General features: G+C 50.0%; 7 protein-coding genes across 7 annotated transcripts; 4 read left to right on the top strand and 3 right to left on the bottom strand.

Annotated features, from left to right (window-relative positions):
• Window positions 1-881: 881 nt before the first annotated feature.
• On the bottom strand, window positions 882-2,533 carry N7508_010313 (cytochrome P450; the record flags this gene model as incomplete). The annotated part of the gene is made up of 3 exons (XM_058468373.1): window positions 882-1,469; window positions 1,517-1,901; window positions 1,953-2,533. 3 exons carry the CDS (start codon window positions 2,531-2,533, stop codon window positions 882-884), a joined length of 1,554 nt encoding a protein of 517 aa, XP_058316219.1.
• Window positions 2,534-3,322: 789 nt separating this feature from the next.
• On the top strand, window positions 3,323-4,163 carry N7508_010312 (uncharacterized protein; the record flags this gene model as incomplete). Its single annotated transcript, XM_058468372.1, has 2 exons — window positions 3,323-3,609; window positions 3,656-4,163. The coding sequence occupies 2 exons, from the start codon at window positions 3,323-3,325 to the stop codon at window positions 4,161-4,163; spliced, it is 795 nt and encodes a 264-aa protein (XP_058316218.1).
• Window positions 4,164-5,386: 1,223 nt separating this feature from the next.
• Window positions 5,387-6,326, top strand: N7508_010311 (sulfotransferase family protein; the record flags this gene model as incomplete). The annotated part of the gene is made up of 2 exons (XM_058468371.1): window positions 5,387-5,575; window positions 5,628-6,326. The coding sequence occupies 2 exons, from the start codon at window positions 5,387-5,389 to the stop codon at window positions 6,324-6,326; spliced, it is 888 nt and encodes a 295-aa protein (XP_058316217.1).
• A 1,162-nt stretch (window positions 6,327-7,488) lies between these two features.
• On the bottom strand, window positions 7,489-8,504 carry N7508_010310 (putative extracellular guanyl-specific ribonuclease; the record flags this gene model as incomplete). The annotated part of the gene is made up of 3 exons (XM_058468370.1): window positions 7,489-7,601; window positions 7,652-8,152; window positions 8,201-8,504. The coding sequence occupies 3 exons, from the start codon at window positions 8,502-8,504 to the stop codon at window positions 7,489-7,491; spliced, it is 918 nt and encodes a 305-aa protein (XP_058316216.1).
• A 483-nt stretch (window positions 8,505-8,987) lies between these two features.
• Window positions 8,988-10,032, top strand: N7508_010309 (DUF3632 domain-containing protein; the record flags this gene model as incomplete). The annotated part of the gene is made up of 2 exons (XM_058468369.1): window positions 8,988-9,504; window positions 9,551-10,032. 2 exons carry the CDS (start codon window positions 8,988-8,990, stop codon window positions 10,030-10,032), a joined length of 999 nt encoding a protein of 332 aa, XP_058316215.1.
• Window positions 10,033-11,205: 1,173 nt separating this feature from the next.
• On the top strand, window positions 11,206-12,093 carry N7508_010308 (uncharacterized protein; the record flags this gene model as incomplete). The annotated part of the gene is made up of 3 exons (XM_058468368.1): window positions 11,206-11,450; window positions 11,497-11,767; window positions 11,824-12,093. The coding sequence occupies 3 exons, from the start codon at window positions 11,206-11,208 to the stop codon at window positions 12,091-12,093; spliced, it is 786 nt and encodes a 261-aa protein (XP_058316214.1).
• A 1,048-nt stretch (window positions 12,094-13,141) lies between these two features.
• N7508_010307 (uncharacterized protein) lies at window positions 13,142-14,830 on the bottom strand (the record flags this gene model as incomplete). The annotated part of the gene is made up of 1 exon (XM_058468367.1): window positions 13,142-14,830. The coding sequence occupies one exon, from the start codon at window positions 14,828-14,830 to the stop codon at window positions 13,142-13,144; it is 1,689 nt and encodes a 562-aa protein (XP_058316213.1).
• Between the last annotated feature and the right edge of the window lie 836 nt (window positions 14,831-15,666).

Below are 15,666 nucleotides of genomic sequence, written 5' to 3'. Positions count from 1 at the left end.
GGAAATTAGAGTTGTGAGATTAGCTGAAGGTCAGAAGAGACCGAGACCGAGACCGAGACCGATCGATTAACAGAGATCCATATTATCGTGATGGGGTCATCTTTGACGAACACTACCTAGAAAGTGGGATTTTTTTGGCATAGTTGGTAGACGTGTATTGACCTGGGTGCATTTCTTTAGAGTGTCTCGGTCCGACCCGATATTGATATCCGCGAACGAGTCCGTATTACGCACGAATAACTAGTCGTTGCTATGTTAGAAGAATTCTGGATTATACTTGGCTATGCTTTTCTGTCTTCTAACGTTAAAAATCTGTCTCTTAACCGTACTATTGCCTTGTAGGCCTTATACAGGGTAAGTCCTTTTGAGAGGATCGAGAAAGGATGCTAGTTAGGGCGCCGAGTAGATCTATACCGGAGTATTGGTCGTGAGTTTTATTGAGTTATAATAGTAGAATTGCTCTACTCGACGACTACCGACCTTTTACCGATATAATCATGTGCATACCTTGCGTTCCGCGGTACTAGGAACCCGGTGTGGTAAAGGGGAAATAGAATACCTTTGTGCCCTAGAGGCTAGAAGTGGCCTTAAATTTACCGTCGCTTAGCGCTGTAGTGTAGTCAGCCCTTCTCCACTGCAATAGTTTATTTGGCCGAATATTCCGGCTACTGCATGTAGATAGTACAGTGTCCCTAGCCAACCACTTCAGATTGCTGGACCTCACCAGACATGCTTTGCAAGATCGGCCGAAGTTTTAACGACACGACTCGGCAATTGAAAAATGCACTAATACATTGACATTGCTAAATAATTGAAAACATGAAGAAACACCCACTTCGCTATATACCACCCCTGCAAAATACCAAACCCAAAGCCTATTACTACTCAATCAACCTGACCCTAGTCGGTAGCCCCAGCGATGGCTTAGCCGTGACATCCAAAACCTGGTACATGAACGTCCCCTCCTCATACACAATCTCAAAATCAAATGTCCTCACCGTCATCACCAAGGCAATCTTCAGCTGTATCAACGCCAATGTCTGGCCCAGACACATCCGCGGTCCCTTTTCGAACGGCCTCCAAGCATCGCGCGGGACAAAGTATGAATCCGCGGGATCAGTAACGAGGTGCCGTTCGGGATAGAACCTCTCTGCGTCCTTGAAGAGATCTTCCCGGCGCATGGTGGCGCAGTTGTTGACGAGGACCGCGAAGGGGTATGTGGGCCATTCTTTGCCGTCTACGAGAATCGTTTGGTCTGGTTGGCCGCGGCGGAGACTGACGCCTGTTGGAGGCCAGAGGCGGAGGGCTTCTTTGATAACGGCGAGAGTGTAGGGTAGGTTGTTTACGAGGTTGGGGTCGTTGCGGAGGGAATTTGCCGCGGCAGAGGGGTCATTGCCGAAGATTGCATTGTGTTCTTCTCGGACGTTGTGGAGGATGTGGGGGTTTTTGCTTAGGGCGGCGTATGTATACTGACTATTGTTAATGGTGGTGGAGTAAAAAATTGCGAAGGACTTACGCAGAGAGTGCTGGCTGAGGTGTCGTGACCAGCAAAGATGAGCGTCTTGACAGACGCGATGAGCATGTCCCGCGTAGATTTATCCATAGACGTGGTAGGTGGGATAGTCTTATTCAGGGTGCGGCTGGTAGCAATGGCGTCGTCGATGGCAAAGTATTTAGCCTTTTCGCTTGGAATGGCAGTTGGGCCGCTGACAACTCTTTGGTCTACTAGACGACCAACGTAACGGTCTAGAGCACGTCCGTTGCTCCACTTCCGATAGTATCGGCGGGGGTTGACGTCGTAGAGATACCGAGACCAGAAGTCCTGTGGTGCCAGGGCGGCCTGTTTCCGGAAGAGCTCGAGAAATTCATCATCATCCCTCTGCGCGTTGCACTTGATTCCCCTATATTGTGTCAGTTGATGCTTGATCAGCAACATGGGACGTGTAGCCTACAAGATTACCCAGGCCGAGATGTTGAATATCATCCTCGCACCCAGATCTTCCATTTTGAAGATGTCATTCTTTGCAGCATGTTCTCTTAAAACACCAGCAAAAGCCAGCGCCTCATCCACAATAATCGGAATATGCTGCTGCAGCTTCCGCGGCTGGAAGCCCGGAGTGAAAGACTTGCGAGCAATGAACCAGTCATGCCCATTCGCAGTGACCATAGACTTCTGGCCAAGGATAGGACCGGTCCATTTCCGCATGACGGCCGACTCCTTGGGAAGATTCATCTTGTGGACGATTTGCGTGGCCAGTTCTGGATGGGCAATGACAAGCTGCGGCGGCGCGAGCGGCCACAGATCAAGGTAGAAGAAGTCACCGAGACCGTATCTCTGGCGCATCAAGTGCGCAAACAGCTGCGGGGTTGCATCAGGGGGTAGAGTGCTTGCGATCTCTCGCATGATTAAAAAGTGGCCCCAAATAGCGTGATGCGGCGGCCCAGGGAGATTTTTGAACATGCCGCGTTGCTGGCGCAGTCTCACGAGGAAGTAGCTCGCGAGAGCGGCTAGGACGAGAAATAGAGCGAGCATAGTTGTATTCGGGTGTTGAGGACAAAGAGTCGTCGCTGGTGGAGTAGATGCAGAGTTGGAGGGGCGAAGAGACAGTGAGGTAGGCCAGGTATTCAGCTCCAAGCATACTGTTGACTACAATTCTTTTTGATTTCTTGTGTTAAGAGTGAGTCTCCTGAGCTCTTAATATATTTGTTCTGAAGGGGCCAAGTCGGATTCTGTGATGGTTGTGTCGTGATGTAGAATCTATTTCTGGCTTTCTGGGGCCGAGTTACCCTATACTAACAGTGGCTTGCAGACTGCAGATCTTTTAAAAATAACCCCTGCAAGGCTAAAACGCCAGCCTTGGCGGACGAATGCTTGGTGTCGATGGCAGTGCTTATTTTAAGTGGGGATTCTTCACTTAATCCTAACTACGAAATTAGGGCTGCGCAGGGATCGCCCCCATTTCCTATTACTCCATGTATTTTAGTATATGGTACAATCCATGTGTCTTTGTAGATGGAATAGATCAAAAGACTGCATCTGTGTAAGGCGATTGTTCAGAAGCCTTCGGGATGACTCCTACGTGATTAATTTTGCCTCACCTCTGCGATGTGTGTCAGATGGGGGCCATGGGGCCGCAGGATCGATCTCACGCCTCTAAAAAAAAGCAATGATAATCGTGGCATTTCGGTGGCAATGATTGAAGCGATCTGTAGTTATAGTTCTTTACCGTACTTTCCACAACACTGTAAATTTTGAAATTTGTCCAGAATCTCCTCAACCTCAACTGTCGCGCCCATCTAGTTGATCATTTCCAAGCTCACCATGTTTGCCCTACGAGACGCAATTTACCTGATCGAACTGGCATTCTATGCCCCCATCGTCCCTGCTATCCTCTTTATCGTTCTACTCCATGGAAACAAGCACCCCTATACATGGCGTCCCATCGTTATTCCCCTCATCATTCTTTCCGGCTTGCGAATCGCCGCAGCAGGACTCGGCCTAGCAGCCATGGACCCCACAAAATCCAATCTCCTGACGACAGCCACCCTCCTAGACACCATCGGCCTCGCACCAGTCCTGTGTCTCTTGATAGGACTTCTGATTCGAGCGTAAGTTGACTCCTCTCCTCGACACATCTTTTAACAACAATTGCAGCAACGCTCCCGTATACAAAGGCCTCCCTCTCTGGGTCTTCATCCCGCTACAAATGATCACCATAGCAGCTACAGTGATGACGGCCTATGGCGGCCGAGACCTCTACACAAGCCGGGATAGTCAAGCGCAAGATCTCCGCTTGATGCGCGCTGGCATCATCCTCTTTATCGCTCTTTTTGCTGGGATCATTCTCCTCTCAGTCATCACTATGCTCAAAGTCCGGGTGAAGTTCTACCGCACTGAGCGTGCGGCTGTTGTTTGTGCTTTACTCTGTGTGCCCTTTATGAGTGTACGGTTGTCGTTCTCGGTTGGATCGCTGTTTTCAGGGGGGCAGTCCGTATTAAACCCAATGTCGGACGACGATACCAGTATTTGGCTCCATTTCCTTATGGTCATTGTAATGGAGTATATAGTCACACTCTCTGCCGCGGCTGTTGCTCTGACTGCGAGAAAGGTGTTGGTTCTGACGGCGGGAAGTGGTGATTCTCTAAAGGATGAGGAGATTTGAGATATGTTGTTTATCTTGGTTTAGAGGCCGATGCTGGTGACAAGTTTATCATTCTATTGCTGATTGTTTATGTCTTTACTTTGCTTAACATCGTTTGTTCAATCTTGTCTTTATGAATATGCTCAATGATCCACTACATAAACTTTTGCCCATAGGTGCAATCTAGCCCACGCTAAGGGTAAAGTCGATGGCTTTAATAACTGCTTCTCATAGCGTCGCAACATATGTTTACATGATACACTGATACGAACAGTTTCGGTGCAATAATACCATCCACTCAATCTAACTACATCTGATGTATCCGAGAGCTATCTAAATGCAGAGATGGATAACTTGACATATGCTTCTTTCTTCATGTATGGTCATACCAACTCAACGGCAGCAAGGATCTCTGTGGCTTAACTATAAAGACAGGACAGCCCAAACGTCCTACTGCTGGAAAGATTCGCCCGAGGACTACCATGGACCAGAACATTCACAGACATATGAGGATTCTAATCGCGTCACACCTTGCACGATCCTATACAATGAAGGTATAACTTTATTCCTGTCTAATATTAGACACGACAATCATGCGCTACTAGATAGGAAGAAAACTGCCTCATGTTATCTTCGATGCTGACCAGCACTTTAGCGGTGAAAGGGAGGAATAGATGGTGAGGCAGCCGTGTGGATAGAGTCCCTGGGCTTTTGGCCCCATGGGGGCTGACTGCCACTCAATCCTTTGGTATTCTAGTCGTGAAGATTTCCCACGCGAGGCACACATGGTTATTTTGATATCAAAAGTAAGCCCCTGATGTTGCATGTTTTGACTGCAAACAGCCCCAAGCTGAAGGCCCACTTAGGGATGTTTCACTATTGGGGCGAAGGTTATCAATTCAGGACGCCTCGAGTTGGGGCTGTCTTTAACTGGAACGAGTCAAGATCGCCAAGATCACTTGTCGAATGCTTATTGAATTGCGAACGGCCCCAAGCATCTCATGTCAGATTTGATTTATTCACGAGCAATTCAAGCGCTCTGTGGACCAAAGATATTATTTCTGTGATACTATTGGTGGCTGTGTTCGTGTTGTGTGCTTTGCGATGGGGGCCATATCACCCCCCGAACCCGTGCACCGCAGCCCGCCATAGATCAAAAGTCTATTAATTAGCACTCAATGCACATCAAAGTCGATCACTTCTCACTCACCACTCATCTCAACTACTCTACAACGCATCATACGATGGAAACCACAAAACTGCAAATGGACATGCACAAGTCCAACTCCTGGCTCTACTACAAGCTCGGCATCCACACCCTAGGCCTTGTCCTTCGATCTGGCATCACAATCACCAGCCCCGACCCCAAAGCAGATGCAAAACTCCAAGTCACGTCAGGCGTACACCATGGAGGGACTCTTAAAGTCATCGTGGTACGGTTACCCAGCAACAAAACAAAAGTGACACACAACTAACACAACCCAGGCTGGACTCCCCCGTACGGGCACAATGAGCATGAAGCATGCCGTCGAAGAGCTAGGCTACGGCCCATGCTTCCACCTCGCCGAACCCCTCTGCCAATTCGACAACCTCCGCAAGAGCGCGGCCATCGTCCACACGAAAGATACGGCCCTCCGGCGGTGCAAGCTCGCCACACTCTTCCAAGGCTGTGAGGTCACCCTCGAGGTCCCCGGGAGCGCATGCCTACCCGATCTCCTGGAAATGTACCCCGACGCAAAAGTCATACTGACAGAACGCACCTCCGCGGCCGTCTGGCTGCGCTCATGGCGCGGCTTCGGCATTGATCTGCGATCAGACTGCTTCCGCTGGGTTGGGTACTGGGTTCCCGGCATGGTGGCGGCCAACGATCTCTACCGCGGGTGGATGCAGCTTTTGGCTGAGCGGTTGGGGGTCGAGGCCGAGCCGTCGGAGGAGCTGTACCATGCGTACAATGCGTGGGTGAAAAGCATTGTTCCGCAGGAGAGGTTGCTGGTCTTCAAGTGTCAGGATGGGTGGGGGCCTTTGTGTGAATTTCTGGGGAGGCAGAGGCCGAATCTCTTCCCGCATGGCAATGAGGCGGGCTATTTGCGGTATTATAAGCGGGTGGCGATTGTTTTAGGGATTTTCCTGTGGTTGATTGTTCTTGCTATGGCTATTTTATCGTTGTATGTGATGTCTTTGTGAGTGGATTGCTGGTGCTCTGTTTTTGTTTGTTCTGTAGGCCTCTACAACTTGGTGTTTTGTGGAGAAATGTATGCTAAATTTACTTCTGCTTAGCTAATCCTTTAGACCGAACAACATCGATTGTTTATATGTTGTCACCATGGAAAAAAAAGAAGACACAACTGGCGTTCCGGCGTAGACTACACTGTAGCGTGCACAATCCCTGGAAATTATAGAGAAGTATTCATGAGGCTATACCAGAAGGGGGTGCGTCATCACACAAGAGAGGGCATAAACTGGAAAGAAAAATATTTTGAACCAGACACCAAAGCAACGCAGCAACCGCAGCTACAACAACAGATACAGCTGTAGTCAGCACCGCCGCAGGTCCGGGAGCAGCAGAGCCAGGCATCTTCATTGCATCAGAGGCAGTACACTTTCTCACCCCCGCCGTAACAACCAAATCATAATACGAACTCGTTTTCGTCACTAGCGGTTGGCAGTGAATCCCCTTCTCGGGAGGTTTTTGCAGAAAAACAAACTAAGATAGCAGCGGCCACAGTGATATAGTAGCCAGTCGGTTGTTAGAAGGGAAGACCATTCGGGGAGAGTCATGATGAGTACTTACTGATATATATCGACGAAGTACTCCGATTCTAAAGCAATTACCAGCCAATGTCAAATACGGATAGGCCAATACATGGCATAAATTGTTATAGCAGGCTTCTTTCCACAGGCGCTAATACAGTATAGATAAAGATCTGATATATGACTGCCTCCGCATCTCATGCAACGCTACCAGATAATTCACCGCGTCTACATTGCCAGTTGAGGGATACATTAAAGTCGGCATTTTTGGATCATCTCAACCGCTCCCCGAAAGACCTGTTGACGCTGCTCTTCCCATATACTAAAGGAAATATTCGACAGGCGCATCGAAATCTCGTTGTCGCCAGCAGGGAGATTCTCATAGTGTGCACAAAGGTATTAAATGAACCCTCGAAGTTACTTGTGTGAGGAGAAAACGAAATGCCTTAGTAAATTTAATTCCATTCAACTAGCGAGAAGTGACAGACCAAGACCTTTAACAGAACACCAGACATGGAAGAAAGAAAGAAAGAAAGAAAGCAATTTAGCTTCGAACATGTGACCTCTAATCAGATCCCAAAAACAACCATCCAGTCTAATCAGCGTTGACAGTGCAGCGAGAGAAAGAAGCACCAGCATTCTCAATCATCACTCCAACAAATTTGTTGCTGTAGTCGGTAACAACACGGTACTTGCCGGGTTCGCCGCCTATTCCAATGGTCAGTCTCGATCCAACAACCATAGTCTTGATGACTTACCAGTCCAAGTTCCACCTTGAAGAATAGGGTACTCGCGCAGGTCCTTGGTGACGCCCTCATAGACCTGGCTGTTACCGCTTTTGTTACCGAATTTGTGCGGGTAGCCGCCGACGCCATAGTCATCCGACTTCTTGCACTCCTTGAACGCATTGGCGACATCGTCTTTAGAGAGCGTGACGCCGTCAGAGCAGGTAGCGCTACCGACCTTCTTCTTGTTGCCGCGGGTAGTCAGGTCGCTGACAGTGTGGCCGGTAGATTCCTCGGGGATCTCAGCCTCAGTCGCCTGGATGCTGCGCTCCTCGTTTTTATCCTTCTTGTCACCGTGCTTGTCATGCTTGTCCTTGTCCTCTTTGTCTTTGCCAGCCTCGCGTTTGGTGTTTGTGACGCGCGTGCAGGCCGTATAGGCACCACCGATGGTTGCGCCGGTATGCTGCATCACACCGCGGAAGTCGCCGCGGTTGTCCTTGTAGTCTGTGACCACACGGTACGCGCCAGGTTCGCCTGCACTTGTCAGCTTGTGTCAGTGTCTTTGCTGTTGGAGAAGCTTACCGCCATTGTACGTTCCACCCACAATGATGGGGAATTCCCGCAGATCGGTGCCATCGGGAATGTTGCTGAATACCTTTTGGTTGTTGCTCTTGTTGCCGAATTTGGACGGGTACTTGCCGATGGAGCTATCGTCGAGTCTGCGGCACTGGTGCAGGGCCTCACGGATGTCATGTTCAGCCAGGGTGGTACCGTCGGGACACTGGAAGTCGCTGAGTTTGGCGCGCTTGCTGAGCTCGGGAAGGGGAGAGGCATGGGCCAGGGCCATCAGTCCGTAGAGGACAATGGATTTCATGTCGAAGAACATCTTGAGATGCGGGTGCTTTGGACAATGATTTAAAAGAAGAGAGAGGCTGGTGTGCGGGAATAGTTTGCTTCGATACTGCTGATGAAGAAGGGAGATCTGGTGATATTCTCATGGCTTTATATCTTCAGATTCATTTAGATCATCTCAATTCTAACTTGTTTCTAAACTCGGAACACTGATAGAGCGTCTCATGATCGTCAGGCTGAGTGAGATGTGCTCAATGTTCAAGGCTGAGCTTCACTCCATGATTTGGCCCCAGGCTTGGTAGTGATACTAAAAATGCTTGATACCTCAGACCCTTGGGGACCAGAGTGGGGGCCATGGGGCCAAGACTTGGGGGCCGGGAGTAAGCACTACAAGCACTACGAGCTAGTCTGGCCCCCGCAGCCAAGACGGGCTGTGGCGTCCATGTCACACCATTCAGCACAGCCCACCAGCCCACCAATCTCCTTACAGCCTTATCCGCTTCCGCAGATCTCAAATATGCCTCGTCTTTCTTTTATTAGTCAGTCAAAGTTTCTACCTTCCACATTCTCCATCTCAAAATTATTTTCAATTTACCCAAGAACACCTACTTTCTCTGATTACCTACACGCCCTCACTATGGGAAAAGAGAACTTCATCCGACAAATCGAAAACTCCGTTGAGTTCAAATTCCTCGACAAAGTAGTCAAGGAAGAGGTCACAGCGCAAGATGCAGTCCAAGACCTCATCAACATGACCATGAGTGCATTGTCCATTCATGGTCCAAACAAACAAGGCGGGATCGGTCTCCCAGACTACAACGTCTCTCTTGCGGTCATGGAGCTCGCTCAACGCCTGGAACCATCTAAACACACCAAGCTGGTCGAATTTGTATCTCACCTCCAGAAGCAAGTCGCTGTTGATCCATCTACGAACGAACCCCTGAGGGTCCAGGGCGATGCCCTCTGGACAGACATGCCGTCGTTCGGCTACACGGAGCTTGAGACATGGTACGAGTTTGGTGGCGATTACAAAGGTGATCCATCCTCCAATTTACACAGTCACAACGCTAACGCATGTAGACCCATGTGATGCAACGCTAGAGTCTAAGCAACGAGAACGCTGGGCGAATCTCAACGCTTTCCTCGCGCAGGTCACTCAGGCTGCAGACATTCACTACACATCTCCCAAGGAAGAAGTGCGATTCTCTCCCCTGGACAAATCACTACGGGCCATCTGGACCATGGCGATGGCACTTGAGAACGAGCGCCCTCCTGCGTCGTTGGGAGATACGGGGGCGATGGAGGGCGCGTGCCAGTGGTTCATCTACGCTGGGGAGCGGCTATGGGCGAATGTGCTCAATAGTCGCATGTATCCTGAGGCGGCTGGCGCTGGGCCGGGGAAAAGGTATGAAGAGGAGGACTGGACTGGCTATACGCGGGAGCGATGGGGAATCTGGGAGGATGCGCTGAAGGAGGCTAGCGCTAAATGCCAGGATGAGCGGATGCGGAAACTGATTGATGATGCTTTGGCGAACCTGAGAAAGGGAATGGTGAATCAATAGTGGATAGACCCATTAAGTTCTAGTGGATATTCATTCAACTGCTTTGGTGGCTAGTTGCATAGTATAATGATCTATTCCTTTTTGCTTTGTACAAAGTCCAGCAGGATCAGCCTGATCTGATTATGATATTCACTCTCATTCATTGAGAAATGGCTTTGACTCTGGGAAGCTTGATCTTGTCCACTTCAGATCCTACATCTTTCGCTTCTAGTTCATTAATCCTTGCTTTCCCTATATTCATATACTACTACGAATTATCAACTCTCCTTTTCCACTGACTTCTGCAAGCAGTTACTAGTCAGCAAAAAATCTGTCTCTGCTAAATACTATTTCTACGTCCCTATGAGCAGCATGATTGCTCAGGCAAGGAACAGGATATTAAGCGGTAGGCTCCTAAATTATCTCTAAGTGATGTTCAGTGCATATGCATTTCTGGTGATTACTTATCTATTGCCTCTGTTATTTCAGTTCATCTCTCGCATCGGTGACCCTCAAGGTTATCAAAGAGTTACTCAGTAGTACCTTGATAAAAAGAGATTTATCGACATCCCGTACATCCTGAAGGAAAGCCAACATTACTTGCATAGCTGACTATATCCTCTGACTAGCAGTGCTGACTGTGGGCCCATATAATCCTCCCTGAGCTTATTCTCATTTAGGATTTGAGCCTTACGAATTATACTTTCGACAAGGCTGTTTTGCTTGTGTGGGGCGGGGCCGAGCATCCTTTTACCATTTATTTCTGTCTTGTATTTTGGCCCCCACAGAAAAGTTCGCTTCTGCACTACCGAGGGGCCAAAGCCTCGTGTCTGCTGTTATTTTTATCTCTGGCCGATCAGGGGATGGACAAGCTCATGTCAAGCCTCTCCCAAGAATGCTTAATACGAGGGGAACAGTGGACGAGTGGGATTTCGGCCTGGCGCTGATGTCGATCCTACCAACATTTGATCAGCAATATGATTGATTGGTCCGAATGTCGATCTTGTCTGTTGTCGACGTGGCGCAGCGGCTGAAAGATTGACAGGTGATATACCGAACGAGGATGTCCCACATGGATGGCCCCAAGGCCTTTTGATCTTAAGTACTGCTTCTCCTTCTTTGTCTTATGCCTTTTGTTTACTCTCCTCAAGATAGAACGAAAGAGGTGGCATTCCTACGGGACTGACTTGCACAATGACCAACTCCCTCTCTGCCGCTACCTGCGCCATCTACGCAGTCCTCGCCATTCCAGTACTCTACCTGCTCGTCCGACACGGTCGCTACGGCCTTTTAGGATGGCTCTTCCTGTTCTTCTTTTGCACCCTTCGCATCATTGGTGGCGCGCTGGCAGTCAACAGCACCAGCGTCGCCGCTAACATCATCTCCAGCGTCGGTCTTTCTCCTCTTCTCCTCGCGACAGCTAGCATTCTACACGAGGCGTAAGTAGTCCGCCCACAAATACGAGATCCATGCTAAATCCCGCAGTCGGCAATATCGCATCCAACCCCTCGACAAGAAAATGGAATGGGTCTCCGTCCTCGCCTACCACATGCTCGTCGTCGCAGGCGTGGCCCTAACAGCTGCCGGCTCCGCGAAACTCCAGGAACATGAGCAACCCCTTGACAAGGCCGAAAAGATCACCGAGGCAGGTATTTCAATTCTGGCAGTCGCGTGGGTGATTTTAGTTGGCTGGACCGGTTTCTCGTTTATGGCTCCACGGGGACGGAATTCCTCGCTCACGAGGGCAGGGAATGTCGTGAGTACTTAATCCCCCGCATGTATCTGAATGCACGGCTAATGCTTCGCGAACAGCTGCTTATGGCCGTCGCCTTCTCGCTCGTCTTCATCGGCATCCGAGTCTTCTACAGTCTTGCTGCGCTGTGCACGCAGCGGGCTTCGCTTAATCCCATCACGGGGTCGCTGGCTATCCGTGTGGTGCTAGGTTTCATGCCCGAGGTGATTGCCACGCTTGCGTTTATTTTTGCAGGGATCAGGACGCGGGGTGCGGCGCTGTTGGCTCATGTAGAGGAGGAGAAGGTAGTTTCGGTTCCGCCGAAACCGCGTGCTCAACCTTGGGTTTAGCTGGCTCAGGATGCATGCGTTTTTTATGTTTTTCTTTCGCTATACATCTAGATGATGAGAGTCTGCAATGATCGGAGTAATTATAGCAGACCGTGTGGACCTCTTATAGAGGAACGTCTTACTAGCTTCGCACTCAACGCCTTTTACCTATAATTGCTTGTTTAAGATCAGAGCTGGTTACTGCCTTCGCACAGATTCTACGTACAGGCTATGATTCCGAGCCCCCGAAAGCTCTCACCGCTTGCCGTCAAGAGTGCGGATACTGTGGACATTGTGACTGTTGCAGGCGCTTATCACGGAAACTTGAAGACACTTGGGGATGCCCGCAAAGAAATGCCGATAAAGCGATGGAAGATTACAATCTATGCATGGAAAGTTTCGTCAAGCGAAAATCCATATCGATGAATAAAGGCAAATGTCACGCCGTTGCTGGCGGCAAGGTTACTGATATTCTCACTGATTGGGGGTAAGTGTTACTCCACCATTAAGCAAACACAACTGCTGATTAAGAATAAGAGTGAGAGAAAACCTAGCGAAAGGCCCCAAAGCCTGTCATGCGTCCTTCCACTCCAAGGAAGAAGCAGGATATTTTATTGCAAGTTGGAAAGAGCCCTTCACTGACCTTTCGCGAAGGGCAGTCACAGAAGCATTGGAAATTGGCTAGGAGCCTCGTTATATCAAGTTCAATGTTGGTTTTCCTTTGATCGGAGACGATGAGAATGATACTAAAGCGGAAAGCCCCACTCGGCGGACATTATCCTGCATAGCTGCAGAGAGGTTGACTCGACGCCTGTCGGCACCCCAATAAATAGACTACTCAAGATACAACGAGGAAGTTTTCAAAAAAAAAAAAAAAAAAAAAAAGAAAATACATTTCTCATGATGTGCGATGAAGTTAGACAAATACAGGGGGGAAAGGGAAACAATCATTCAACAAGTTTGAGAGCAGATGGGTCGTGAATTGGTCCATCTGCTTTCATTAAATTTAGCTTGAGTAGCTTTCTCGCTCTTTGTACCATGAAGTTCGGTCCAATGGGTGGAGAAAATCTCAGGCATTGAGGGTGTCGACCTGCTCCGGCTGTCGCCACCGGAAGCGCTTGACCAGGTTGCTCGTGTTCAGCGCAACCAGCTTGCTCGTCGGCATCAAGAACAACTCGTCGATCTCCTCTAGCGTTTTGTCTTTGGTCTCCGGCATGAAGAACAGCTGGTAGAAGAAGCCTAGCACGGCCAACCCGCCGAAGAAACCGATTGTCAGGCCGGTGTAGGTCATCGCCTTCTGCATCCCCTCGAAGTTGTATGTCACGATGAATGACCACAGATAAAGGAATGCAGAGCAGATCGCCATACCCTGGCTGCGAGTGTTGAAATCAAAGCTCTCCGCTGGGACTACCCAGGTCAGGCACGAATACGCCCCGAAAAATCCCATGTACAGGATCAGGCCGGAGAAAAACAACCCCAAGGCAGTTGTCTTGTGCTCATTGAAGTAATCGACACCGTTGTTTGTGTACAGGTAGCCGACACCCACTAGCACCAGCCCGACGATGAACATCAGGATGTTTTGTGCCCACACACGTCGTCCGAACTTGTCCATGGTGAACACGGCAGGGACCGTTCCCAAGAACAGCGCGCCACCGCCCACCATCGACATCAGCACTGACTCGCGGTCGCTGAAGTTCATCTTGGCCATCAAGTTTGACATGTTGTACATCACCGCATTGATGCCAGTCATCTGTCCGAAGAAGATCATTGCGGTGGCATAGACAAGCGCACGTCGGTTGCGCGGCTCCCTGCACACTTCCAGATATCTGTTGTACCATGCCTCGTTGGCGGACCTCTCGACATCATTTTTGACTGTAACTTCCATCGCGACGTACTCGTCAAAGCTTTTCGCGTCCGCCATGTCACGCAGCGACTTCCACACCTGCCACGCGCGGCCATACTTGCCCTTGGAAACCAGCCACCGTGGTGATTCGGGCAGGAAACACATTCCGACTAGGAGAATGGTCGAGAACAAGAGAGACGAGCCCAGCATCCAGCGCCAGCTGCCTGACGGAACGTCGAAGAATACACCGCCGGCAGCGTATCCAATGATCTCTCCGAAGGCGATCATCAGCTGGTACACAGACACCAGGTTGCCACGCACCTCTGGCGGCACACACTCTGAGATGTAAATACCGACACAGCCGCCTTCAATTCCGATGCCGATGCCTAGAATGAAACGGCCCGCGAACAGCATTCCAACGCTGCGGGACCCTGCACAGAGTCCTCCTCCCAGGGTGTACCACAAACACGAGATGATGATCGAGTTGCGGCGTCCAAAGTAGAAATTCAGCGGTGTCATGATGAGCGCGCCGGCCATTGCGCCTAGTGGCATCAGTGAAGAAATCAGCGAAATGTCGGTCGCCAGTTTCGGGTCGTCCATGCTCGCCCACGCGCCAGACGCGATGAAGTGCTTGCGAATACCAGGCAGCGCGCCCGAGATCACAGATTGGTCTAAGCCACTCAGCATGCCGCTAAATGCCGCGAAGACACCCAGCGTAATGACTAGCATGCGAGGGCTGTTCATGTGCACTGGTATTTGCGCAAATGCCATCCGGTCATACGCTGATTCATTGTCGAGATACTGGCGGGCCTGTTGGTCGCGCGACTCGATCTCGTGCTCACGCTCCTCGGGCGTGAGTTCATCGCTGAACTCTTTGCCCATGGCGTCAGGCTTTTCCTCATACTTGTCGCTCATTTTGTGCCGATTGAATCAATCACGAATCAACCATTCAAGAAGGCTTGTGTGAGGCCAGTAGAAAAGAGAGAAGAGAGGGAGAACGCAGACGAGACGGGCCCAATGCCCCTCTATATAAAGGCAGTTTCGCCGAAAAGCCTGTCTGCGGGATATTGTGCCTCTCCCCAATTCCCCGACCTTCGTGCCCCGGACCCCACAAGTCCCCAGAGTACCCGCCAATGAATTCCCTGCCTTTGTTTGGGAAAAAGTTTGTTGCATGTGTATTAAAATTGTATTGTTGTGGGGTTGTGTGTATAAATACAGGGAATGCTGCGTGTCAAGTCCAACCTTTCCAAGCGCTGAGCTGCCCCAACATCTAGAAGATGGCAGTCTCACGACTAAAAAGCCCAACTCAGACCATCCAGGAAGGCTGATTTGATCACAGCGAGACTGGAAGACTCGAAGTTCGGGCTTCTCGAAGGGCCACTAGAAGTTGGGTCGGTCAAAAAAAAAATACAGACCCCCTGTCCCCCCCATGCCATTTGTCGGTATGACCGGAACGCCAACAGGAACGCTTAGCTCGATCAAGTAATGGATAAGCGACGCCTCAAAACTCTCGAGTCAAATCAACAAGAAACTTCCCAGGCGCCCCCCCCCCCCCCCCCACTCGGAAGGAACCGGCACGGGTTAAGTTTACTCGTACCCAATTGCCGAGTCCGATGGCTCCGCGAGACCGGGGTGGGCTGGGGCCCCGACTGTTTTCCCCGACTATTTTCTCCGAAAACTACCCGGTCGGAACACAAAAATCTGGGGAAATCGAAGCCGGGCCAAACGAGATACCGAAACAGAATCTGACC

The sequence above is a fragment of the Penicillium antarcticum genome, assembly GCF_028974205.1.
Source record: "Penicillium antarcticum strain IBT 31339 chromosome Unknown utg000009l_segment0_segment0, whole genome shotgun sequence".
NCBI lineage: Eukaryota > Fungi > Ascomycota > Eurotiomycetes > Eurotiales > Aspergillaceae > Penicillium > Penicillium antarcticum.
This window is presented reverse-complemented; position numbering and strand designations above follow the sequence as displayed.